The 27,338-nt window shown below is 42.2% G+C and overlaps 1 protein-coding gene across 1 annotated transcript in view; it reads left to right on the forward strand.

Annotated features, from left to right (window-relative positions):
• prkdc (protein kinase, DNA-activated, catalytic subunit) overlaps nt 1-27,338 on the forward strand; it is a gene marked incomplete at its 3' end in the record, with an annotated part of 128,474 nt that overhangs the window by 26,606 nt on the left and 74,530 nt on the right. Inside the window, exons 16-27 of the mRNA XM_083778143.1 lie at nt 14,308-14,457; nt 14,817-14,929; nt 15,756-15,915; nt 17,131-17,217; nt 18,166-18,285; nt 18,754-18,913; nt 19,110-19,219; nt 20,813-20,900; nt 22,744-22,907; nt 23,091-23,243; nt 26,030-26,137; nt 26,771-26,997. Of these exons, the coding sequence (XP_083634269.1) occupies nt 14,308-14,457; nt 14,817-14,929; nt 15,756-15,915; nt 17,131-17,217; nt 18,166-18,285; nt 18,754-18,913; nt 19,110-19,219; nt 20,813-20,900; nt 22,744-22,907; nt 23,091-23,243; nt 26,030-26,137; nt 26,771-26,997 (1,640 nt within the window). The remainder of the gene's footprint in view (nt 1-14,307; nt 14,458-14,816; nt 14,930-15,755; nt 15,916-17,130; nt 17,218-18,165; nt 18,286-18,753; nt 18,914-19,109; nt 19,220-20,812; nt 20,901-22,743; nt 22,908-23,090; nt 23,244-26,029; nt 26,138-26,770; nt 26,998-27,338) is intronic.

Raw genomic sequence — 27,338 nt, forward strand, 5'->3', positions numbered from 1 at the left:
AGCCACAGAGACAAATGTCTCAACATGCCCCTAGTAGCCAATCACGGCAGCCACCGAGACAAATGTCTCAGCAGCGTTCACGGTCACGCTTGCCTGTTTCTCACCAACAACCCCCGCAGCCTAACCCAAACATTGGCTTGCAAGATGGTGCTCGGGTTAATGTACAAGCAGGTGTAGGCATGATAGAAATTATGAGAAAACAAAATGAAATCACTGAAATGTTAGTTCAAGAACAGAGGTTCTCACTCTTGCCATCTAGAGAAATTCCTGTCTTTAGAGGTGACCCCTTGAGCTACATTTCTTTCATTAGAACGTTTGAACACTGTATAGAAAGCAAGACAAGCAATGACAGAGATAGACTTCTCTTCCTAGAACAGTTCACCGATGGGCAACCAAAGGCAATTGTGAGGAGCTGCCTCCACATGGATTCCCAAAGAGGCTATGTAAAAGCAAAACGTCTGCTACGCAAACACTTTGGGAATGAGGTGCTTATTGCTTCTGCCTACCAGGAAAAGATTCTGAATTGGGATGTAATCCGTTCAGAAGATAGCAAAGCCCTACACAAATTCTCACTCTTCTTGAGAACATGCTGTAATGCTATGAGCAATAACGAAATTCTACAAGACATGAACAATCCAACACACCTGAAATCAGTCTTATCAAAGCTACCATTCAGGCACAGAGAGAGGTGGAGAACCGTGGCATATGATTATCATGAACGCACACACAGAAGAGCCAAGTTTCCACAACTCGTCAACTTCATTGAAAGACAAGCAAACATTGCTGTAGACCCTCTCTTTGGAGAAATCCAAGATACAAAACAGAAAGACAAGAAACCAAACTTGAAATCCATTCCCGTTTCATCACACCCTAAAAGCAGTTATAAAAGCAGTTTTGCCACAGTAACAGAATCACAAGAACCTAAGTCTCAGTCAAACAACTCTACATCCACCTCACAGAAATCGTGTTTCTTTTGTAAAGGCAATCACAGCACAGATCTGTGCAAAGATTTTGATAAAAAGATGCACAAAGATAAGGTTGAATTCTTTAAAGCCAATGGCCTATGTTTCGGATGTGTAACTCAAGGCCACTTGAGTAAATCTTGTACGAAAAGACTAACTTGTAAAATTTGCACAAAAAAGCATCCTTCTGTGTTGCACATTGAATTTAAGAAAGACTCAGTTAAAGGTCAAGCAAGTCCAACCACTGATAGCATGTCAGTAAGCAGTGCATTAGTCACCATGGAAAAGCCCATCCATACCGGGGCCGGTGACCAGCAAAAATTATCAATTGTCCCTGTGCAAGTTAAATTAACTAATTCCAACCAAATTCTCAAAACGTATGCTTTCCTTGATCCAGGAAGCACTGGAACCTTTTGTACAGACGCTTTAAGGAAGCAACTGAATGCCAAAGCAACACCAACTCGAATCCTACTTCGAACCCTAGGACAAGAAAAGGTCATAAATATCAACAGAATCAATGGACTGGAACTGTCAAGTCTTGAAGGAAAAGATTTCCTAAAACTGCCACCACTTTACACTCAAAAAGAAATTCCTGTAACCAACAAGCAAATTCCCACTCAGGTTGATGTGCAAGAATGGGACTACCTAAAAGAGGTCAAGTTACCATATATTGATGCAGATATTGGACTCCTGATTGGTAATGATGCAGCTAAGTTTATGGAACCTTGGGCAGTAATTAATAGTAAGGGTAATGGGCCCTATGCAGTAAAGACAAGACTTGGATGGGTGGTTAATGGGCTACTAAACGAACCCACAATGAGCTGTAAGCAGCCAACCCATATTTTCAGTAACCGCATATCTATAATAAATTTGAATGACCTCATGATCCAACAGTTCAATTATGATTTTCCAGAAAAGGGTTACGAAGAGAAGGCAGAAATGTCTATAGAAGATAAAAGATTCATGCAAATCATGTCTGACTCCACTCAAATGAAAGATGGTCATTACCAAATAAACCTTCCCTTCAAACAGAAAGATGTTGCAATGCCCAACAACCGCCATCTGGCAGAGAAGCGTGTCATGTCGCTAAAGAGGAAGTTCAAGAAAGATCCTGAATTCCACAAAGAATACACTGACTTTCTTCAAAGTGTCATTCAAAAGGGACACGCTGAAGCTGTACCTCAAAGACAGTTAAAACCTGAGGAAGGAAGAACATGGTACTTGCCTCACCATGGTGTACGCCACCCAAAGAAGCACAAACTTCGTGTAGTCTTTGATTGTTCTGCGTCATTCCAAGGTACATCATTAAACGATGAGCTTATTCAAGGCCCAAATCTAACCAACACACTGCTGGGTGTCTTAATCCGCTTTAGACAAGAGCCAGTAGCAATGATGGCAGATGTAGAAGGCATGTTTCATCAAGTGAAAGTCACACCATCTGACAAAGACTTCCTGAGATTCCTATGGTGGCCGAATGGTGACTTCAGTCAAAGCCTAGTAGAGTACAGAATGACAGTGCATTTATTTGGTGCAACATCCTCATCCAGTGTTGCTAGTTATGCCGTAAGAAGGACTGCTGAAGATAATAAAGACAAGTTCTCAGCAGAGGCAGTTAATACTGTCAAAGATAACTTTTATGTCGATGACTGTCTGAAGGCTATGCCAAATAAGAAGGATGGCATAGAACTATCTAAAGAACTGAGAACCATGTGTGCTCAAGGAGGTTTCCGCCTAACCAAATGGGTAAGCAACAGCCGCACTGTGCTGGCCTCTATTCCAGAAGAAGAGCGAGCCACAGAGGTAAAAGACATTGACTTGGATCAAAAGAACCTACCGGTCGAACGGGCCCTTGGAGTGCAGTGGAATGTGGAGGAGGATACGTTCAGGATTCAAGTGAACTTGAAAAATCAACCCTACACAAGAAGAGGGATTCTTTCCACTGTAAGTTCAGTGTACGACCCACTGGGGTTCTTGGCTCCGTTCACATTCACTGCTAAGCACATCTTGCAGCAGTTATGCCAACTGAATTATGGATGGGATGACAGGATTCCAGATGCCTTTGGTCTCACATGGCATAGATGGCTCACTGGACTAAAGCAGATGGAGAACTTCAACATTCCAAGATGTATTAGATCTGAAGAATTTGGCAAGATCAAGTCAGCCCAACTTCATCACTTCTGTGATGCAAGTGAGACAGGATACGGTACTGTCACCTACCTGAAAATGACCAATGCTCAAAACCAAATTAACATCTCTTTGATCATGGCAAAGGCAAGAGTTGCCCCCTTGAAACAAGTCACAATACCAAGAATGGAACTCACAGCTGCAGTACTTGCAGTGAAAGTGAACAGGATGCTGCAGACCGAATTACACCTTCCACTCAGAAAGGCTGTGTTTTGGACAGACAGTACAGCAGTCTTGAAATATATCAGAAACGATACAAAGAGGTTTCAGACTTTCGTGGCCAACAGAGTCGGCATTATAAGAGAACACTCTTCTATTGAGCAGTGGAGATACTTAAGCACCAAGATCAACCCTGCAGACCATGTGTCCCGAGGTCTCACAGCTGAGGCATTTTTAAAGTGTGAAAGTTGGAAGAAGGGACCAGACTTCCTACAGGAAAAGGAAGAGACGTGGCCTAACTTACCTGCTGATCTCACCTCCATACCAGCCGACGATCCTGAAATCAAAAAAGAGAAGGTTACAGTCAATACCATCCAGACGACAGATCCAGATGCTACTAGCACTCTGATACATCACTACTCAAGTTTCGACAGATTGAAAAGAGCTGTAGCATGGATGCTGAAATTAAGAACTCACCTTTTGCAGCTGAGTAGAAAAAGAAAAGACCTAATGCAAATTCAAGACTCAAACCCAGACAAGCAAAGACAATTGATTCAAGTAGAAATGAAAAGATTCAAAAACACTCTAAGAGTACACAACCTGTCACTGAATGAACTGGACAAGGCAGAGACAGCTGTTGTACAATTCTGTCAAAGGCAAGGATTTCAAGAGGAAATCGAAACGCTACAGAAAGGAAGTTTGAACGTGCGAAAAGACAGTTCAATCTACAAGCTTGATCCCAAACTTGACCAAAGGGTATTAAGAGTGGGCGGGAGATTAAGCAGATCAGCCATGCCGGAAACTGCAAAGCACCCTGCCATCCTCCCAAAAGACCACCATTTGTCTAAACTCATTCTTCGAAAGATCCATCAGCAAGTAGGACACAGTGGGAGAAACCACATGCTCTCCCTACTGAGACAAAAGTATTGGATTCCATGTGCCAATTCATTGTCAAGAAAGATTATCTCTGAATGTGTGACCTGTAGACGTCTCAATGCATCTGTTGGAGAACAGAAGATGGCAGACCTGCCAAGAGATAGGATAACACCTGACCTACCACCTTTCACACAAGTAGGAGTAGATTATTTCGGACCCATTGAAATCAAAAGAGGCCGTGCCACAGTCAAAAGATATGGAGTCATTTTCACATGTTTAATCAGTAGAGCAGTACATCTTGAGGTGGCCCATTCTTTAGATACAGACTCGTGCATAAATGCACTCAGGCGTTTTATTGCTCGAAGAGGCCAAGTGACTGAAATTCGTTCAGATAATGGGACCAATTTCATATCCACTGAAAAGGAGCTAAAGGAATCTTTGAAGACATGGAACTTGAACAAAATAGAAAGATCTCTACAACAGAAAGGAGTCAAATGGACCTTTAATCCACCCGCCGGCGCCCATCATGGTGGTGTATGGGAAAGGATTATACGTTTGCTTAAAAAGACCTTGCTATCAGTCACCAAACAGCAAACTTTGAATGATGAAAGTCTCCATACAGTCATGTGTGAAGTGGAAGCCATACTTAACAGCCGCCCACTCACAACAGTCTCGAATGACCCCAATGACCTGGAAGCACTAACACCGAATCATCTGTTGACTCTTAAGAAACAGCCGATCCTTCCACCAGGAGTGTTCCAGGCCGAGGATGTATATGCAAAGCGCCGTTGGAGGCAAGTGCAATACCTGTCGGATCTATTTTGGACAAGATGGATAAAAGAATACCTACCTATTATGAATGTACGTCAAAAATGGAACCGCATCCGCAGGAACTTTGAAGAGGGAGACATTGTGATCATAGCTGACACAAATGCACCAAGAGGATCCTGGATGCTGGCTAGAGTCCTGGAAACAATGCCAGACTCAAGAGGACTTGTGAGAAGTGTACGTCTTCAGACGAAAACCAGCTTGCTCGACAGGCCCATCAGCAAGATTTGCCTGCTGGTGCCGAAGTCAAATTGAAGAAGCACCAAGATTTAGGCAGGCACATAACACCATGCCTGTTTCCCCCCTCACAAGTATTTATTTTGATTTTGAACCTTTTGGTATGGCTCCAGTTTATTTTGATTTTATATTGTTATTAGAGCATGCCCATAACAATAGGGGCCGGTTATGTAGGAGCCATCTTATTTGATTTGACATATTCGTGACCAAATGGCGCCCCCACTGGTTGCCTTGAGAAATGGCACCATGGTTCCCTTTAATTAAGCCACAGGCCCACAGCTGTAGGTGGAAAGACGCCAGTAGAGTTACAGATTTCAACAGCTCGCACGCAACGCAAACAGCGCAGTTAAAAGAAAAGAAAGGAAAGAAAGAAAGAAAGAAAAGTAGCCTACTTTATTATTTGTTTATGGAACGCTGCGCTCGTCTGTTTTTTGAGACCTTTATTTAGTTTATGTCTGGAGCCTGTTCTTGTTTTGTTTGCCCCGTTTATTTTGAAACCATTGCACTCACAACACAAACTCCTACCATAACATCAACCTGTTGCAGTCATCAATCACCATCGACAAACTACAAGTGAGTAAACAACAAGACGCCCATGTCACAAAGTGTGAGCCCGTTGCTAAACCGTATATATCTGGTGATGTAAGAAAGAAAGGCATATTGGCCCTACATAGTGTATTTCAATGACTTAGTTTGATTATATGTTTATATTCTCTGTATTATGTTGTCTTCATAAAATTGTAAGAGAAAATATTTACTCTGTAAAAAACACTGTCCGTAATTTCTTCTTTTTCAAATAAAGGGTTGACAGCTACATATCCTTTGTGTTCATTGCATGTGCTTCACCTCCTTTAAATATGGACATCTTGTACTGTGAACAATACAGTGACAAAAGCTGCTTCATTTTACATACTGCATGGCAAACTATTACTAGAGCATGATAGGAGTATTCATTAAATAAACAGTCTACACATATTTCACTTGAACTTTAATGATTCTGAACGATATTCTGCTGCATCTGGGCGGCATCATGATCCGCGGAAAAAAACTGTGGACGTGGGACTTGGCGAGAGTTGGGACAGACGGTCCAATTTCGACACACTGTGACTCGCCAGTCAATCCCATATTTGAGCTGCAATTACTACTAGTTAGCATTAGCAACGTTAGCACCTCGCGTTATACTGTCTGTGGTGTGGACACGCCGGCGTCAGTTTCTCTCGATGTGTGTTTGTGTAAATAAATAAAGCATGGGCGTGTGTGAGTAAATAAATAAAACGCTTGATACATAAAACATTTAGTCATACACCCCCCCCCCCCCCCTCTAGGGCTTACAGTACATGCACTAAATAGATATATTAAAAAAGATAACATGCAGCTCAACTGTTGAATAAGGAGAGGATGTTACTCTACATGTCTTAAATTGACTAAGGCTAAAATAATGAAGTAAACTGACCCTGTTGACTGTAAAGTCAACAGGGTCAGACATATATTTTCTATTTTACATGATGGGAAGAGTGTAACTGTAAGGGATTTTGAGATGGGAGTGTTGGACCTGTGTGAAGTGAGCGGCACTCATACATCATCCATTCATTGTCATTTTTGTGACAATGAATGTGGAGGATTGTGTAGGACAAAAATAGCTGATTAATTCTCCATTAATTGTCAATGGCATTTAGGACAGAAATCTACACTATAGCTGACTATAGGAGGGGCTAGCGCTCCAAATTAATTGTTCTATCAGGAAATCAATATTAACATCTTGCTCAATACTCAATCCTTAGGACTGAGGCCGATTCTAAAACAGAAATGCCTTCTGAATCCTGACCCAAGTTTTCTCGTAAAACGTGTTATTAAGTTAAAATAAACCCCCATTGTGCTTAACCCATTCTAGACGGGAACCATTATGCATTATGTTGTACTTTAGCTATTGAAAACTAGCAGTTCTACAAGTTCCAAGCTTAGTTCCTTTACACCACTGGTATACGGTCGGCCCGGTCTGCTCAGGGTCACCACCGCACTTGCAGGCCGTTCCCGGGGCCTGAGGCATCATTTCTCCCATGGCAACAGTGTTGTTTTTGGAAGCAAAATTTGATTTTAGTTTTAGTCGTAGTCTTTTGTTTTGGTTTTAATTTGGTTGTAGTCGCATTTTATTCACCCGGGATGTTTTAGTTTTAGTCGACTAAATGTCATGAGATTTTAGTCGACTAAATCTAGTACGGTTAATTTAGTCGACTAAAATGTATTTTGGCGGGCCTTGATGTGTTGATGCCTTTTTTCCACTTGCTAAATCTACAAACCCACAACGTTGTGAGCTTGTAGATCGTCTATTTTCAGCATGCAACTAATTGTAAAATGACTTATACTGAATCTCTTGTCCACTAGTCCCTTCCTAACATGTTAGTCTAGTTTTTATTTGTTGACGAAATTGTCGGTATATTTAGTCTTAGTTTTAGTCATCCTTTTTTATTATTTTTATTATCTATTATTTACTTTTAACATTTGTGACCAAGCATTTACAACCAGGTAGTGTATACGTTAAATTGAATTGTTGTACTTTTCAAAATGGTTTATTGGGGCACCTAAGGTGTAAGATCTCATTCTTCTGCCCTTTGTTTCAGTGCACACATGTAAAAGCATTGGTCTAAAACTACATAGCCTATATCCATTGAAAACTCTGTTAGCCTACTAGTTACTTTTTAGATTGTATTATTACAAAACATACACTAAACAACTTCAGTCCTATATTTCTTTACTTTAACTCAAGTACTCATGTACTTTCCACGTGTCCACTCAACTGTCATTGACAGCTAACCTAGTGGGGGAGTGGTTAGTGGGTGGGGGAGTGATTATGCAAGAAATGAGGGGTGTGGACAAGTATCTATTGTCACACCCATTCAAGTGGTGCTAAAATTTCAGGATTCTTTGCATGGCAATTCTCTACTTTAAGGTTTCTGTTTCAACAAGTTTGAGATAACCTACAGTCTGATCAAAGATGAACCAGAGTCTCCACAGATTAAAGAGGAGCAGGAGGAGATAACCTCCAGTCTGATCAAAGATGAACCAGAGTTTCCACAGATTAAAGATGAACAGGAGGAGATAACCTCCAGTCTGATGAAAGAGGAACCAGCGTCTCCACAGATTAAAGAGGAACATGATGAGCTACTTCAAAGATCAGAGGAGGATGGTGGATCAACGGAGACATTGCTATCAGTGAAACATGAACATGATGATGAAAACATACAAAGAGAACCTGTAGCCAGCACCTCATCTCAACACATGGAAACACAAGCTGATGTAGAGGACGGTGGAACATCACAACCAACTAGTGATGATCAGCTCCTTTCTTCACACTGTTCTGAAGCGGACATCACTGAAGACAGTGATGGGTGGAATGAGACCACAGATGACCAGTCAGGTTTAAACACACTGAAATTGCGCAATACACAACATATGGGAGGAAATAATTTGTCTTTGAGCAACAAGCTGCTCCATGACCTCAAATCATCAAAACAAAGTCACTCCACGAGGAGTCACATAGGTAATAAATGTTTTAACTGTGCAGATTGTGGTAAAATCTTTAATCGCAAGGAACATCTAAAAAGACACATGACACATCATACAGGGGAAAGGCCATTTGCTTGCACAGTTTGTGGCAAGGGTTTTGGTTCAAAGGCTGATCTAAAAAGACACATGATGATTCATACAGGGGAAAAGCCCTTTACGTGTACAGTTTGTGGCAAGGGCTTTGTTCGAAGGGCTGATCTAACAAGACACATGATGATTCATACAGGGGTAAAGCCCTTTATGTGTACAGTTTGTGGCAGGGGCTTTATTAAAAATCAGGATTTAAAAAGACATGTGAGGTCTCATACAGGGGAAAAACCATTTACATGTACAGTTTGTGAAAAAGGTTTCAGTGTGAATTGCAATCTAAAAACACACATGAAGAGGTGTCATAAAGAGTAAAAAGCTGTTAAATGATGAGTGTTTTTTTTCTTCTTCAAATAAGGCATTATGTTGACACGTAATTTCAATTATTCAGTTTAGTCCAGCTATATACACTAAACATGATGGACTATACATACATCATTTTAATCTATTTTCAACTTGCATAATGACCTGCTGATATTGATATAACTATGATAAGCAGTGTTTGCCCACATTCTTCAGCAATTAAAATGTCACATTCATTAATATTCACAGACTAGTGGTGCAATTGTAACTTGTCTCTGTGTTGACGTGTTGTTTGGACAAACATATCATCATTGTGTATTTCAATGACTTAGTTTGATTATATGTTTAGATTCTCTGTATTAACTTGTCTTCATAAAATGTACTGTCCGTAATTTCTTCTTTTTCAAATAAAGTGTTGACAGCTACACATCCACATCCAAGGAGCAACTTGGACACTCAAGCATGAAGGAAGCATGAGTTAAGTCCGTTGCTCTCCCTAGGTTGGCGGAGGGTGTGTAGAGCCCAGGATCACATCACAGGATGATTGACACAGGGGTGAAAAATGGGTTACAAAATCGTGGAAAAAAAATAAAAAATAAAATAAAAAAATAGAAAATACCTTGTTAGAAGACATGGTGTTCGGTTTTCGGTGAGATTTGCCGGGATCCGAATTCCCCAGAATGCAAGCAGATCTAGCTAGGTTTAACACGCACATTGGTTTGTTTCTTGCTTCAATAATTTCCTTATTTTACGAATCAAACATGCTTATTATAGGGTTTTTATTAATTCATTATTAAACATAAAACACATAACTAGAAAAAGTGCCCTTCTGGGCACAGGTCTCCACCAGGATTCTTCCTCAGCCTAGTGGGAATATGCGTGCACAGTTCCATCGCAATCGGACGCTGCGTTGAGGAGTTGTGGCGATTTGTACAAAGCGGGCTACTCCTGAAAACTGTAGGAGCCAATTGTGGCCAATCAGGATGGAATATGAGAAATCAAACAAACCTGTCTTGATCACATGACTATGGAGATCATGTGTACCGATTTGCGTGAAATTTGGATAAAATCTGAAGGAGTAATAATAGAAAATGTGTTTTACATATGTCGGCCTCCTGGTGGCGCTATAAAGAGCAGATGTGAAAAATTCCAGGCAAAGGTTTTTCCTTGGCCTCTAGGGAGTTGGCATAGAAAGTTATCCACAGATCCGTGCAGTTAGAGGTAAAAACACTTTTTGGACAGTTATAGCGCCACCTTGAGGCTGAGTTGAAATTGTTCATGTGGCATTTCGTCCTGGGCCTAGTGGGAATGTGGGTGCACAATTTCACGGAAATCACGCGATGTGTTCATGATTTGCAGCATTTTGTTTGAAACTGAGCACTCCTGTGAACTTTGGAAGCCAATGTTAACCAATCAAGATGGAGTCTGAGAAATGTGAAAGACCGGTTTGGTTGAATGGCTCTAGAGAGACTGTGTACCAATTTGCGTGATGTTTGGACAAAATCTGTAGGTGTACTGTGCATCTTTGGCATCCAGGGAGTGTGTGTGCAAAATTTGGCATCGACCGGGTTAACGGTGGCCGAGATTAGCTGCTCACGGACGGACGGACGGACGGACACACGGACGGACGGACACACGGACGGACGGAGTGCAAAACATACTCTCCCCCCATGCCTTCGGCCTGGTGGAGACAACATTCACACTTTTGTTCAAACTTCCCCACACAGACTGATAATAGTACCCTGGATTTGTGACTTAGCACGCCCTTAAAGTCTATCACCTAACCCTGCTCTCATTTGGAGAAGTGTAGTTATATTGAAACATATTTATGGTATTCCTCTTTGCGAGGTTCCATTAAAAGTGTGCATGTGTGCTGTATTCCACTTTGTGTGGTTCCACTATGCTCACTTTGTAATGTGTGTGTGGTTCCACGTTTGTGTGGTGTTCCACCCACTAACCAGGTATGTGGCCACTTGTAACTGTGTGGTTTTAAATCTACCGTATCAAGATTATTGATTGGAGAAAAGAAACACAAACACTTGGTTACAATCTAATTATCATATTACACATTAAAACATAGTTATGAATAATGCACAAATCATATCATTATAATTACCGCTGGCCTTTCTGCTGCTTCTGTCACGATGGTCTGGTGAATCTAATTCAACTATGGACCAAACAGTATACTAGACCAGAGAGAGTTGCCTTTGCAACCAATCAAATAGCAGGGTCAGTTTTTCTGCCCCTGTCTTTAGCCAATGGCCATCCTGCTTGCCTCAATGAGACATCAGTCTTATTTAGTGCAGGGCTTCATGCCTGCACAGTAATGTCTAACCAAACTGCTATCGTTCTAGATTAACTGTTGGATCATTACATTTATTTATTATCTAGGCTTTTACCAACCCAGTATAATAGGTTACTAGAACACATCTTCAAATTAAAAGGACTTATTTCTTCCTAGTACATAGACATGTCCTTTAATCAGTGACCTGCGTTTCTGCCTGCCTGTGGAAGTCATAAACCTCATTCTCACAGCAGATCAAATAAGCAACCCCCTACCAGAGTGGTCGCATGCAAAGGAATGCGCCTGTTAGACCCATTTCAGTCCCTTGCAGTTATCAGTGTGGAACAGCTGATTAATCATTTTGACCCACTATATCTTTTTACCACCAATTCTGAATAATACTTTCCGTACATCCATATATAATTCGACACATGGGTTGTGAATAAATGGTAAATGGTGCATTTATATAGCGCCTTCCAATGCGCTTTACGGAGTAATTTTGTGCATTACTGTCACCCATTAACACACATCCATACACAGACATGCAAAAGTGTAGCTTTTCGCCGAAAATCGCCTCTTTTATTCCAAATATGGCACCTGTGTGATTTATGCAAATCCGTAAAAAAAAAAGAAAAGTGGGGTGAGGGGGTCTGTGGGTGGGGGGTGGAGCCCGCTGCCCGGCACATTCTCTGACGGACTCACGAGACAAGAACTGTAATGATTCTGAACGGTATTCTGCTGCATCTGGGCGGCATCATGATCCGCGGGAAAAAACTCGTATTGTGTGGACACGGGACTTGGCGGGAGTTAGGACAGACGGTCCAATTTCGACACACTGTGACTCTCCAGTCAATCCCATAGTTTTGCTGCAAGTACTACTAGTTAGCACCTCACGTTATACTGTCTGTGGTGTCAGTTTCTGTCGCTGTGTGTGTGTGTGTGTGTGTGTGTGTAAATAAATAAAGCATGCGTGCGTGTGAGTAAATAAATAAAACGCTTGATACATAAAAATTGTAGTCCTACACCCCCCCCCCCCCTAGGGCTTACATATACTAAATAGATATATTAAAAAAGAAAACATGCAGCTCAACTGTTGAATAAGGAGAGGATGTTACTCTACATGTCTTATATTGACTAAGGCTAAAATAATGAAGTAAACTGACCCTGTTGACTGTAAAGTCAACAGGGTCAGACATATTTTTCTATTTTACATGATGGGAAGAGTGTAACTAAGGGATTTTGAGATGGGAGTGTTGGACCTGTTTAAAAAAAAATCACACCGTGTGAAGTGAGCGGCACTCTTATCATACATCATCCATTCATTGTCATTTTTGTGAAAATGAATGTGTAGGATTGTGTAGGACAAAAATAGCTGATATATGACATTAATTCTCCATTCATTGTCAATGGCATTTAGGACAGAGATCTACACTATAGCTGAATATAGGAGGGGCTAGCGCTCCTAATGAATTGTTCTTCTATGACTATCAGGAAATGAATGTTAACATCTTGCTCAATACTCAATCCTTAGGACTGAGGCCGATTCTAAAACAAAAACGCCTTCTAAATCCTGAACCCCTTTTGGTGTTTTAAGCATTATGTTGTACTTTAGCTATTGAAAACTAGCAGTTCTACAAGTTCCAAGCTTAGTTCCTTTACACCACTGGTATACGATCGGCCCGGTCTGCTCAGGGTCACCACCGCACTTGCAGGCCGTTCCCGGGGCCTGAGGCATCATTTCTCCCATGGCAACAGTGTTGTTTTTGGAAGCAAAATTAGATTTTAGTTTTAGTCGTAGTCTTTTGTTTTGGTTTTCATTTGGTTGTAGTCACATTTTAGTCACCCGGGATGTTTTAGTGTTAGTCTAGTTTTAGTCGACTAAATGTCATGAGATTTTAGTCGACTGAATCTAGTACGGTTGATTTAGTCGACTAAAATGTATTTTGGCGGGCCTTGATGCATTGATGCCTTTTCTTTTCCGCTAAATCTACAAACGTTGTGAGCTTGTAGATCGTCTATTTTCAGCATGCAACTAATTGTAAAATGACTTATACTGAATCTCTTGTCCACTAGTCCCTTCCTAACATTTTAGCCTAGTTTTTATTTGTTGACGAAATTGTCGGTATATTTAGTCTTAGTTTTAGTCATCCTTTTTTATTTATTATTATTATCTATTATTTACTTTTAACATTTCATCATACAGTTACATATAAAAATTACATTTCCTAACTAAACAACCCCAACCCTTCCCCGACACCCTTCCCTTCCTAGTACTATCAAATGCATGATTTTCTTCTGAATAGTATATGAGTTTTAGTCATCCTAGCTTAGTTTTTATTTAGTTTCCATTTAGTTTTCGTCAGTGGAAAAAGGTCGACAAACATTTTTTTGTCTTAGTTTTAGTCGACGAAATCAACACTGCTTGGCAAAGACTGGCTGAAGACTACGTATTTGATTTCCCATGCGTGAGAACCGGGGGGTTGAATCTAAGTGGGTGGGTCACGTATTTCAATACAAACAGGCCACCAGGTCGATCCCTGTGGGCTCCCCCAGAGTTAGTGTGGAAGTGTCCTTGAGCAAGACTCTGAACCCCCGAATTGCTCCACGATGTGCAGGTTGGTGCCACTGCCTTGCATGGTTTCCTCCGCCATCTGTGAATGAATGTATATGTGTGAATGGGTAATGTCAACAATCTGTGTAAAGCATTTTGGATTAAAGTGTTATCATTTACCATTTGTCATTAGTTTGAGTGCAGCTATTCCCTCCTCCGTTAATACTTGTACTGTATCTTGTTGCTGTGCCTCTCTACGTCCATTCTGGCAGGATTCCGGATTCTTGGACGCGGCCTTTGAAAGCCAGAACACGGCCCTGCCGTCACTGAGTCGCCTGCTTTATGATGAAGTGGTGAAGTCCATTCTGAGGATCGTGGAAAAGCTGGACCTTTCTGTGCAGAAAGTGGCCTCAGCAGATGATGTGAGTTTCTCCTTCATGTACTTCTCTGTGACGCCGGTTCTCTTAGCCTTGTCATGTAAACTCCTAAAATAAGGTTCGGAAATTTAACTTTGGTCCGTTATTTCTCCCCTTTAATAATACCACATTTCTATTGTTAATTAGTCACCTTTACAAAGAGGCATAGCTTGTAAGGATCGGGCATTGCTGGAAATGAGTGTGCCTCCAAAATGGCAAATGGCTGGTATTCGCCCTTGTGTTGAGTTGCTTAGCGGATTGGATGAATGCACTCTCCCACAGTAATAAGGAAAAAAACAACACATATTATTGGCCATTTTTACACTTTATCTGTATGTCTGTCTGTCTGTGTCTCTCTCTCTCAGGGTCCAGATGAAATGACCAGCGTAGTGCTGCCCTCCTCCGACCCCACAGCTCATCTCCTGCCCAACAAGGTCAAGGACTTCACTGCTTTCATCAACCTGGTGGACTTCTGCAGGTACACCAGACCAGTAGTGGAATTAGGTTCATAACGTGACACCAGGGGGGCAGTCAGCCAGATATTTTGTGAAGCCTCATTTGAAATCGGTAGTTCATATAATGGCCTGTTGTGGCGCTGGACTGGACCCAAAAAGCCCCATAGCTCCATAGAGGCCCATGTATTTTGGCCCAACTTCACCTAGACTGTATTACCTTAATAAACATGGTCATGAATACTTTCTTCTTCCAGTCACTAGTTTAAAGTCTCATTTCTAATGTCATAATATTCTTTTTGGAAAATTATGGTCCCATTAATTAAAAAAATGACCATAAAGTCGCGTATGTTCTGAGGGGCGTGGCTACCGTTACAGTCTATGATCGGGATTCCCCTCCCACTCAAGAGTCTTCTCCTCCCACTCGAGTCAAAATAAAAACCAACGGAGAAGAAGGGGGGAAGACCCGCCTCGTTGTCTGGGCAGCCAATGACCAGCTGGTACAAAACGGAGCCAGCCAATGGCCAGCTAGTACCAAAAGATGGCGACTTACATCAGGAATTAGCATATTATTACAGGCTTCATTTTACGTTCATGTTAGACCCGGGGAACGCTTTGTCCATGAGCTGTGAGCTTGTTTAACTGCTAAGAATCTTTGGCATGTTTCGCATCATGATTGGCCTCACGAAGTATGAGTATACCTAATGCATGCTTGTTGGGAGGTATTATTGCCCATGATGACATGAATCTTTGCTTTTCACATTTCTCATGCCCTCTCTCTGCCCTAGAAATGTCTGACCTGTGTGTGGGTGTGTGTGACTGCGTGCGTGCGTGTGTGTCTTTCTTTTGCAGTGAGCTGCTGCTGACCAAACACGTGGAGTACTTTGAGCCCTGGGTGTATCCGCTGAGCCACCAGCTGGTTCTCCTCTCCATCAGGAACCCGCTGGTCAGCGGCTTCTACAAACTCCTGTCCGTCTCCATGAACGTGGCCAAGAGGATCAAGTACTACCAGGTATAGCATCCATTCCTCGCCCATTAAAGTTCTTAAGTCGCTGTGACTGATTTCAATCATTAGGATTCCGCACAAGTCAGAAGTACTTATTTACAAGCTTGCGACGCGTTGCAAGCTTGTAGATAAGCCTATTTTTGGTTATAAATAATTTTACTATTAAATAGTCATATAAGTTAAGTGGTCAAACTAGTCATGGAATACACGATCAATCTTCCAGAAAAACATTGATCTTGGATATTCCATGAAAGCAAAGGTTAAAGCCTCAATCTGCAATTTCTTTCAAACTGTTCCCCCGTGTGTGTGCGTGTGCGTGTGCGTGTGCGTGTGTGTGTGTGTGTGTGTGTGTGTGTGTGTGTGTGTGTGTGTGTGTGTGTGCGTGTGTGTGTGTGGGATTATTTTGGCCTGTCACAAAGATGCTAAACGATATATATCTAATTGACTTTTATACCACTTAAATGGTGTACAAGATCGGTTTCTCCAGATTGGGTAAATTGCCGATCACCGATCGAGTCATTTTGAGTGAATATGGGCTGATCGGAACACCTCTAATTCCTGTTTAGACTCCATCCAGGTCTCTTTCCTGGCGTGCTTTGAGCATCCATGTCTCAGCCCCATTAGCAGAGTAATATAGTAAGAGAGTGGCGACACTATAGTGTTGATTCCCATTGTAACAATGGAATGCGGAAGACAGTGCTCATTCTATCTCAATGGGATAGTTCCAGCCATAGGAGCAATGTTTGGAACTATAGCCCATATAGGCACCCACTCAGATCGGCGAGATCAAAGCGTGTCGCTACTCTCCTACTCTACACTCTGGTGTTTTAAACATTACGTTATAATTTAGCTATTGAAAAATAGCAGATCTACAAGCTCATAGCGCGCTACGAGCTTGTAGGTCTGCTATTTAAAAAGAAATCATGAACATGTGGTGCAAAGCTTTGAATATATACTCTTTCAGAGCGACCGCTTTTTTAACTCAAAGCTTTGCTTCTGGGAGGTGGTCCCTGAAACATCATATTTTCAGATGGGGGTCAGTGGCCAATTTCATATATTTTTGTGGGTCCTTGACATGAAGTATTGAGAACCACTGATATAGAAACAGGGGAAAAAAAACAATTTCATTTTTTTAAATTTCGACGTCAGGCCTAAATGGGTTAAATCGATGAAAGGTTGTCGACTATGAACGTCACTAGTAATCCTGTTTTTCTTCAACAGGGAGTCGGCCCAAAAAGCTGCACAGCCCAGAACGTTGACTCGGTAAAGAGCGCCAGCTTCGCGCTGTACTCCAAGTTTGGAAAAGAGGTGAGTGATCTGTTTGTGTCCTGTAATCATTCTGGGGGACGTTGACGTGAAACAAGTTTGAGAACCGCTGACATAGAAACATAGGTTTTTCAGAAAACTGTCTTCACTGGATTTAGAAGACATTTTGTAGACGTCATGTCTAAATGGATCTTACTCTTAGTCTTAACCCATTTTAGGCCTGACGTCGAAATGAAAGAATATAAATTCAAAGACTACAAGCTCGTAGCGTGCCACTCGGTGGCGCCCTAGGAGCTTGTAGATCTGCTATTTTTCAATAGCTAAAGTATAACATGCTTTGTTAAAACACCAAAAGGGGTTCCCGTTCAGAATGGGTTAACCCATTTAGACCTGAGGACGCATCTGTGTCATAGCTTTAAGGACTTTAACCATTATTTTTTAAACTAGTTGTTAAATAAACGTGAAAATGTGTGCGGCAAATATTTTAATATATATTCTTTCACAGTGAATGTTTTTAACTCAGATCTTTGCTTCCGGGGATCCCTGGAACAACATATTTTCAAATGTGGGTTCGGCGGCCAATTCAAAATGTTGGGTTCCCTGCATGGAACCATGGGGGTGGGAGGACAAGTTCATATATTTTCTGGGGTCCTTGACAAGAAATATTGAGCACCACTGATATAGAAACATGGGCATTTCAGAAAACTGACAGGATTTAGAAGACATTTTGAAGTCTACATGGATCTTTAAACTCTTTCAGCGCCACCTGGTGGTCACCAGTTTAGGCTTTGGTTGCCAATTTGCCCATTATAAAAAAATCAAGAAAATGTAATGCTATTATGCATGTAATGTGCATGTCATCACCTGTACACCAGATTAGAGGAATTTTCAAAATATGGATTAAAAAAAAGAAGAAATCCATGGCAATCAGTGCATAATTGGATTCAGCTCGTCTTAACGTTTATGGCACTGTTGGATCCCGTCATGCAGGTGTGTGTGAGGATGAAGCAGTACAAGGACGAGCTGCTGGCGTCCTGCCTGACGTTTGTGCTGTCGCTGCACCACGGCATCGTCCAGCTGGACATCAAGGCCTACTGCCCCGCTCTGGAGGTCAGATTTTATTTTATTTTATTTTATTTAACCTTTTATTTAGCCAGTAAAACACACACTGAGACTCTTTTACAACTCGCCAAGAGGCAGAAATAAAATTACACATGGGGTCACCAACAGTGTTGTTTTCGTCGACTATAGAAAACTAAGACGAAAAATGTCCGTCGACTACCTTTTTCTACTGATGAAAACTAAATGGAAACGAAATGAAAACTATTCAAGATGACTACTAACATAGACATTTGCTGCCAAAAACAACACTGCTCTCTGGGGTCACCAACATGTCTGTACACGGACAAAATGTATCCGTGGCAAAGACTTGGTCATGTCCGTGGCACATTTTATGATTTTCTGTTTTACACACCATTATATTGTTCTCATTTTGACCCAATTACTGAATGGCGTGTGTGCGTGTGTGTGTGTGTGTGTGTGCGTGTGCGTGCGCGTGCGTGCATGCTCGCCCCCTAGGCGGCGCTGAAACTGGGCCTGAGTCACATTCCGTTGGCCAACGTGGCGCTCGACGCTCTGGAGGCGTGGTCTTCCTCCATCCCCGCGGACGACATGCAGCCCTGCTACAGGACAATACTGCCCCTGCTGGACGGATACCTGAAGAGCAGCTCCGTCAGCGGTACGCCCGTAACGTCACAGTGGTTGGACCTGTTTGTGGGTCGTGGAACAGATTTCCACGGGTCCCTTTTATGTTTAAAATAAATAAAATGAATGTCTTAAAAGTGCTGTTTTTCTCTTTTTAGAGATTATTTTCATAATCCTCCAAATAAACCTAAACAGTGCATTTTGTTGTTTTGTGGACTTGGTCGTTCCAGAGAAGGACGACAGCTGCTGGGAGATGCTCTCCTCGGTGTCTACGAGGAGTGAGCGAGGACACGGCCGCATCATCACCCGACTGCTGAAGAAGTCCAAGCTTCTGGCCATGGTATCGCACCTTAATAGCTACTTTAACCCATTCTGACCTGAGATCAGATTCTAAAAATGTCTTCTACATCCTGACAGTTAACCCATTCTGACCTGAGATCAGATTCTAAAAATGTCTTCTACATCCTGACGGTTTTCTGAAAAAGCTATGTTTCTATGTCAGTCGTTCTTTCGCTTTTTCAAAAATAGCAGACCTACAAGCTCGTAGCGCACCACTCGGTGGCGCGCTATGAGCTTGTAGATCTGCTATTCTTCAATAGCTAAAGCACCAAAATGGGTTAACCCATTTAGACCTGGGAACGATTCTAGAAATGTCTTCGAAGACAGTTTTCTGAAAAAACCCCATGTTTCTCTGTCAGTCGTTCTAGAACATTTTCATGTCAAGGACCACCAAAAATGTATGTAATTGGCCACCGACCCCCATCTGAAAACAATGTTGTTCCAGGAACCTCTCAGAAGCAAAGATTTGAGTTGAAAACGTTCGCTCTGAAAGACTATATATTCAAAGATTTGTGCCACATTTCAAGATTTTTCAAAATAGCAGACCTACTGTACAAGTTCATAGCGCGCTACCGAGTGGCTATTTTTCAATAGCAAAATTATAATGTTTATAACACCAAAATGGGTTAACCCATTTAGACCAGTGGCCTCTCAATCAGTGGCCCTTCAGGGGCTTCCAGGTGGTCCCCTAGTCAAAACCTAAATGACGGAGAGTTGGTAACCAAATGGGCCCTTATAAATTTAGGTCTTTAACTCTTGAGAACGTATTTATTTGGTTTCATTTGACACTCTCGGGTGTTAAATTATTGATCCACAATTTTAATCCTGAAAATTAACGGTTTCGGACACACACATTTCCATATTCAAAAGCACATGTGCTTTTGAATATGGAATTTAGCGTGTTACCTGCTTAGATATATATATATATATATTTATATATATTTTAAAGTTACGTTGAATGATGCATTCACTTTTGAACGCACAGGAGGTTGGCTGTGTTGGTGCTAAAAGGCAGGTTGTGTGAACATGAGGATTTTCGGGGGAATTGCACCCGACCGCACTGAAGACAGTCAAGACACTGTCCAACACCGCCCTCCCCTGGCTAAATCAGGCACGGGCCCCCATGAGGTTTATGAAAACTATTCGTTTCTGACTCTATCCCTGCAGATTTGCAGAACAAGAGCTCCTTTAGCTACGTATACGTTCCTTTAAAGAAGCCCAGACCAAGAGCATGCTTAGACTGGCGAAGAGCATCTCCTCTGACCCCTTACATGTTTTAAATGATGAATATCAACGGTTGCCCTCCATGAGGCCGTTTAGAGTCCCTACATTTAAGAGAAACAGACTGAATATCTCATTTTTGTACATCGGTCTATCTCGCTTCTAAACCAAAATCACTGAACCAGTGGATATGTTCTCGTTCCTGATTTGTTTCTGTGATTTTGGTCCTGTGATGTCTACCATCTTGTCTGTTTCTTGAACGGTGACGTCATGGACGCAAAGCGAATTTCAGTCCAAGCTGACAATAAAGTCGTATCGTATCGTATCGTAGCTCAGAGCATGCTGTGTTTTCTTTCTGTGTTGTTGCCACTAGGATGACTCTCCCCAGGTGCTGGTGAGGCTGAGGGTGGTGAGGATCCTGGGTCGTCTCGGAGGCCAGGTCAACAGGAACCTGGTCACAGGTATGGGGAAAGGAGGGGCATGTCTGATAAAAAAAATCACACCTGTGTGAACCGAGTGGTGCAACTCCCCTCCCCCCCTCTTCTCTCTCTCTCTCTCTCTCTCTCTCTCTCTCTCTCATTAGCAGACACAGCACTACCCCTCTCTCTGTTTCTGGCGCCCCCTACTGGTATTAATAAGTCACATACTCGTGCTCATGACCACTGATAGAGGTACACGGACATTGCTGGTTGTAGGAGTGGTTGCACCACTCAATAATAATATCAAATATCTAAATGCTGAATCAAGCAACTTTTAAGAACTGTGAGGTTTTCACAAAAAGCTGGAGTAGATGATACAATGACCCTAAACATCTTTTAACCCATTTGGGGCGGGAACCCCTTTTGGTGTTTTAACCCATTTAGACCTGCGATTGATTCTACGAATGTCTTCTAAATCCTGACAGTTTTCTGAAAAACCCTATGTTTCTATATCAGTGGTTCTCAAACATTTTCATGTCAAGGACCCCCAAAAATATATGTACGACCCCCATCTGATAAATATGTCGTTCCAGGGACCCCACCAGAATCAAAGATTTGAGTTAAAAATGTTCGCTGTGAAAGAATACATATCAAAACATTTGGGTCACATTTTCATGATTTTTACTCCTCATGCAGATTGTCCCATTTCATGTTTTCAAATGAAAATGGCAGATCTACAAGCTCACAAATGTGTTGCAACACGACGCACTGTGAGCTTGTAGATCGGTTATTTTGGCCAAAGAATTGCCAAAATGTATATGATAAGGCTGGAGTCTTACTGTATGTTTTGGTAATACTGTAATAATCAAAACCTACGTGGTAAATGGGGCATTTATCCAAGGCACTTTACATAGATTGTGTATTACATTCACCCATTCACACACCGATGGGCCGAGGAATCCATGCAAGGCAGTAAGTCACCAAGCTGCACATCGTGAGCAATTATAGGCGTTCAGCGTCTTGCTCAAGGACACTTAGTAGTAACTGAAGTTTTCAAATGCATAAAGAGGGGGAAAAGTACAACATGTGGATCCGAAATGTAGTGGAGTAGCAGTAAATGTACTGACAATTTGACATACTCAAGTAAAGTACACATACCTCAAAATTGTACTTAAGTACAGCACTTGAGTAAATGCACTCGGCTGCTTTACACCATGGGTTCCCAACCACGAGCCCCCCTCTGGTGGTACTCAGAGGAGGTAGTTGTTCTGACCAAGTAATTGGTTGAAATAGGCTCTCCAGCCGTGCTGAAATGAGCATGACCTAGCCGTAAGATCGTAGGACGGATGAATCACATTAGAAATATATCAGTTGTGCATCAGAGCAGCAGCAACATTGTCTTAGGAATGGAACAAAAACAAAACAATTTAAATAATAAATGACATTTTCCTCCTGGGTTAACCCATTCTGACCTGAGATCAGATTCATACGAGGTTTTCCACTGGACAACACACTGGTCTGATGAACCCATTCTGACCTGAGATCAGATTCTAAAAATGTCAGTCGTTCTTCGATTTTTCAAAAAATAGCAGACCTACAAGCTCGTATCACGCCACTCGGTGGCGCGATATGAGCTTGTAGATCTGCTATTTTTCAATAGGTAAAGCACGACATGATGCTAACACCAAAACGGGTTCCCGTTCAGAATGGGTTAATAATAGCTGAATAGGATGGGGCAGGTCTACGCTGTATTTTAACATCAGTTATTATGATGGCAGTGCCAGATATTGTCTGTGGTGGTACTTGTGTATAAAAAAGGTCGAAAGCCCCTGCTTTTACACCACTGATTTTGACCGAGCGTTGCCGTGTCCGGTGCTCTTTTCAGCGGTGTCGTCGGAGGAGATGATGAAGAAGTGCGTGGCCTGGGACACGGAGAAGAGGCTCAGCTTCGCCGTGCCGTTCAAGGACATGAAGCCTGTGATCTACCTGGACCCGTTTCTGCCTCGCATCACCGAGCTGGCCCTGTCCACGAGCGACAGGCACACCAAGGTACGTTTGCTCCTCTGTGTCCACGAGCAACAGGCACACCAAAGTATACGTGCGCTCATCAAAGTGGTGTCGATTTTGACGGCAACACACGAAGCTTTATACTTCACCCGTGTCTTGACATGACTTTCATCGGCGTTGGTTCTGGTCTTGATCCAGCGTGTCGTGTATTCTTTCGTTTGGCAGGTGGCGGCGTGCGAGATGCTGCACAGCATGGTGGTCTTCATGATCGGGAAGAGCTCCCAGATGGCGGACGGCGAGAACAAGCTGCCGGCCATGTACAACCTCCACAAGAGGCTGTTCCCCGTGCTGCTGCGGCTGGCCTGTGACGTGGACCAGGTCAGTGTGCCCTAAAACACATTCTGACCTGAGATCAGATTCTAAAAATGTTCTTCTAGATCCTGACAGTTTTCCATTCTGACCTGAGATCAGATTCTAAAAATGTTCTTCTACATCCTGACAGTTTTCCATTCTGACCTGAGATCAGATTCTAAAAAATGTCTTCTATGTCAGTCGCTCTTCCATAAAAATAAAAAAAAGCAGACCTACAAGCTTGTAGCGCGCTGTGAGCTTGTAGATCTGCTATTTTTCAATAGCTAAAGCATAACGTAATGCTAACACCAAAATGGGTTCCCGCCCAGAATGGGTTAAGTACCAGGTCTTATTACTTAACTTAAGACCTGGAGGCGTGGCCAATGCCATTTGGCTATTCTGAGTGTCCAAAGAGCATTGACCACGCCTCCAGGTCTTAAGTTAAGTAATAAGACCTGGTACTTGAGACACGCAAAATACAGCCCTGTGTTTCTTAAGTACCAGGTCTTATTCCCTAACTTGAGTAAACTAAAGACCTGGAGGCGTGATCAATGCCATTTGGCTATTCTGAGTGGCCAAAGAGCATTGATCCAGGTCTTTAGTTTACTCAAGTTAGGGAATAAGACCTACTTAAATACAAAATACAGTGTCTAATCCAGTGTTGTTTTTGGCAGCAAATTTCTATTTTAGTTTTAGTCGTAGTCTCTTGAAACGTTTTCATTTAGTTTTAGTCACATTCTAGTCAACTGGAATGTATTAGTGTTAATATCATAAGATTTTTGTCGACTGAATCTACAGTTGATTTAGTCGACTAAAATGTGTTTTGGCGGGCCTTGATGCCGTCGTGATGGCTGATTTTACGCTTGCTGAAAATAGCCGATCTACAAGCTCACAACTCGTCGCAGCGCAATGCGTTGTGAGCTTGTAGATCGGCTATTTTCAGCAAGCACCAAGTGTAAAATGATCTCTTGTCCACTAGTCCCTTCCTAACATTTTAGTCTAGTTTCTCTTTGTTGACGTAATTGTCAGTATATTTAGTCTTAGTTTTAGTCACCATAACTTAGTTTTCATTTAGTTTCCATTCAGTTATCGCCAGTGAAAAAAGGTAGTTTTTGTCATAGTTTTAGTCGACGAAAACAACACTGGTCTAATCGCCCACATGTTGGGCCTATAGTAGCCTAGGCTATAGCGAGACAAGACGCTACATCTTGATTTTCATTAAATAGTTCTCTTGTCTCTCTCTGTGTGTGCGTGTGCACGCAGCCACGCAACGCGCGCACACACACACACACACACACACACACACACACACACACACACACACACACACACACATACATTTTAATCATTGTTTTATGTCCACATAAGAGATACAATGCAAGGAGTGCAATCAGCAAATTCCGGACAAATACCCACACACCCTTCATGGGGTACAAGTAACGGCGTCTTCGCCATATTTGGCGGATATACCGATAGTGGAAGAGATTGCACAGAATTTCGCGAGCCGTTTGGCTGCTTTTTTTTTTGGCATCCCACGTCGTCGGAAGCCTCTCACAACCAAACTGTGTTCGTGTCCTACAGGCTGCCCAAGATAAACACAAGGAGATTGCACCTGTAGCCTATAGTTCAATGATGGTCTGGAGGAGCGGCTGGTACCATTTTGACATTTGAAAATGACAGTTTTCTGAAAAAGCTATGTTTCTATGTCAGTCGTTCTTCGATTTTTCAAAAATAGCAGACCTACAAGCTCGTAGCGCGCCACCGAGTGGCGCGCTACGAGCTTGTAGGTCTGCTATTTTTGAAAAAGCTATTTTTCAATAGATAAAGCATAACATAATGCTAACACCAAAAGGGGTTCCCGCCCAAAATGGGTTAATGACTTTGGTCATAAAGGCTTCCTCTAAGCTAGAATCAAAGGTGCAGGCCACTTCAAGAATGAAAAAACACACACGCACACACACACACACACTGCTGCATTTGCTGCAGCATTGATTCCGAGATGCGGTTTTATCAACATCATTCAAGTGAGATGCGTTGGTTTTAGAGACTATATATTTAAGAGCAATACAGACTAATATAGCTACCAATATGTATGACACCTGGATTTACACACGGAATAGTTATTATCATCTATCGATACAGTCAGACAGACAGACAAGACAGACAGACAGACGTTCTGTCTGTCAGCACAGCTGTCTGTGCTCTCATTGGCTGTAATACGGAACCTTCGCGGGGTGCGGTCACAACCCCCGTCGTTCATGTCCGTTTGGCGAGAGAGCCAAATATCGAACTATATGCCAGATATTCAGAAACGGTCGGGAAGGCATCGGTGAGTGCTTTTATAGCCGCTGGATCTTCTCACACATCCTTTCACACGCAGGAAGCAAAACCTCTGCGATCAAAGCCCCGATCTTGCGTCGGATCGGGGGTTTGACGGCGAGCGCCAAAAAAGCTCCCCCCGACAGCATAATCGGAGCAAATATCGTGCCTAAAACAGACAGACATGCATCTAGACCTACACACAACCAGTCATTGGAGCACGTACAACGCTATACCCGACATTAGTTTAATGCGTTTAATTCGCCGTTTTAAAATAATTAAAAAGAAACTCTGATCATAACAAACCATCAAACCATTTGTCGCCGGATTTTCATGGTTGAAAGCTGCAAATACTTCAGCGTATGCTCCAAAGGTAATAAAACAATCTCTGCAGCGTAGATAGAATATTTGATTAAATAGCGGGTAAAGCATTTTATGCCCTCAAACTGTTTTAACGGCATATGAATATATTGGATGTTTCTGTGCGTTTCCAGGTAACGAGGCAACTCTTTGAGCCTCTGGTGATGCAGCTCATCCACTGGTTCACCAACAACAAGAAGTTTGAGAGTCAAGACACCGTGGCAGTCCTGGAGGCCATCTTGGTACCGATGTCATTTTGTCTTATTATTAGTATCTATCTTTCGTTATTAGACATTTTCCCTTTAAGTGACTAAATTCACTATAGTTCTGCATATAAGCATAATTATGCAGGTATCATTAGAGTGTGTGTGAGGTCGCTCTGACCCATTCTGAGATTTTTAAGTTGATTATCTTTGCCCGTGAAGATCTCAGAAGGATCCCCTTTTATGACTTTTACTAAATATTCGATTTAACCCATTCTGAACGGGAACCCCTTTTGGTGTTTTAACTAAGCATTACTTTAGCTATTGAAAAATAGCAGATCTACAAGCTCATAGCTTGATATTATCTTGTCTGTACAATATATTATCTTGTACGTACAATATATTATCTTTTATTATCTTGTCTGTACAATATATTATCTTGTACGTACAATATATTATCTTGTACGTACAAGATATCATCTTTTATTATCTTGCACGTACAAGATATCATCTTTTATTATCTTGTACGGACAAGATAATATCTTGTACGGACAAGATAAAATATATTTTGAATGCATGGCCATTCAGGGGAGTTAAAACATCTCAGTTTCTTTTTTTTTCTTCTGAAACATTTTCTAATTTGGATATCATGTCACGACGTTCTCCTCCCAGGACGGCGTCATCGACCCCCTCGACAGCACCCTGCGGGACTTCTGCGGCCGCTGCATGGAGGAGTTCGTCCGGTGGTCCATCAAGCAGACCACCCCCAGGCAGCAGGAGAGGAGCCCGGCCAACATCAAGTCTCTGTTCAAGCGCATCTACAGCCTGGCCCTGCACCCCAGCGGCTTCAAGAGGCTGGGCGCCGCCCTGGCGTTCAACAGCATCTACAGGCAGTTCAGGTCAGTGGTGTGCTTTTCTGTTCTTTTTTCTTCATCGAGACCCTGTGAGACCAGATTCCACAAATCTAGTCTTTTAAATCATGACAGTTTTCTGTTTCTATGTCGGTGGTTCTCAAACTATTTCATGTCAAGGACCCCCGAAAGTATATGTAATTGGCCGACGACCCCCATCTGGAAATATGTTGTTCCAGGGCCCCCCCCCCCCCCCCCCCCCCCCCCAGAAGCAAAGTTATGAGTTAAAAATGTTTGCTGTGAAATAATATATATATTGAAAGATTTGCACACATTTTTCACGATTGTTTTCAATTGTTAAAGTCTAAACTAATGGTTAACATGGTGCT

The sequence above is a fragment of the Protomyctophum parallelum genome (genome assembly GCF_964188405.1).
Source record: "Protomyctophum parallelum genome assembly, chromosome: 12".
NCBI classification, from domain to species: domain Eukaryota; kingdom Metazoa; phylum Chordata; class Actinopteri; order Myctophiformes; family Myctophidae; genus Protomyctophum; species Protomyctophum parallelum.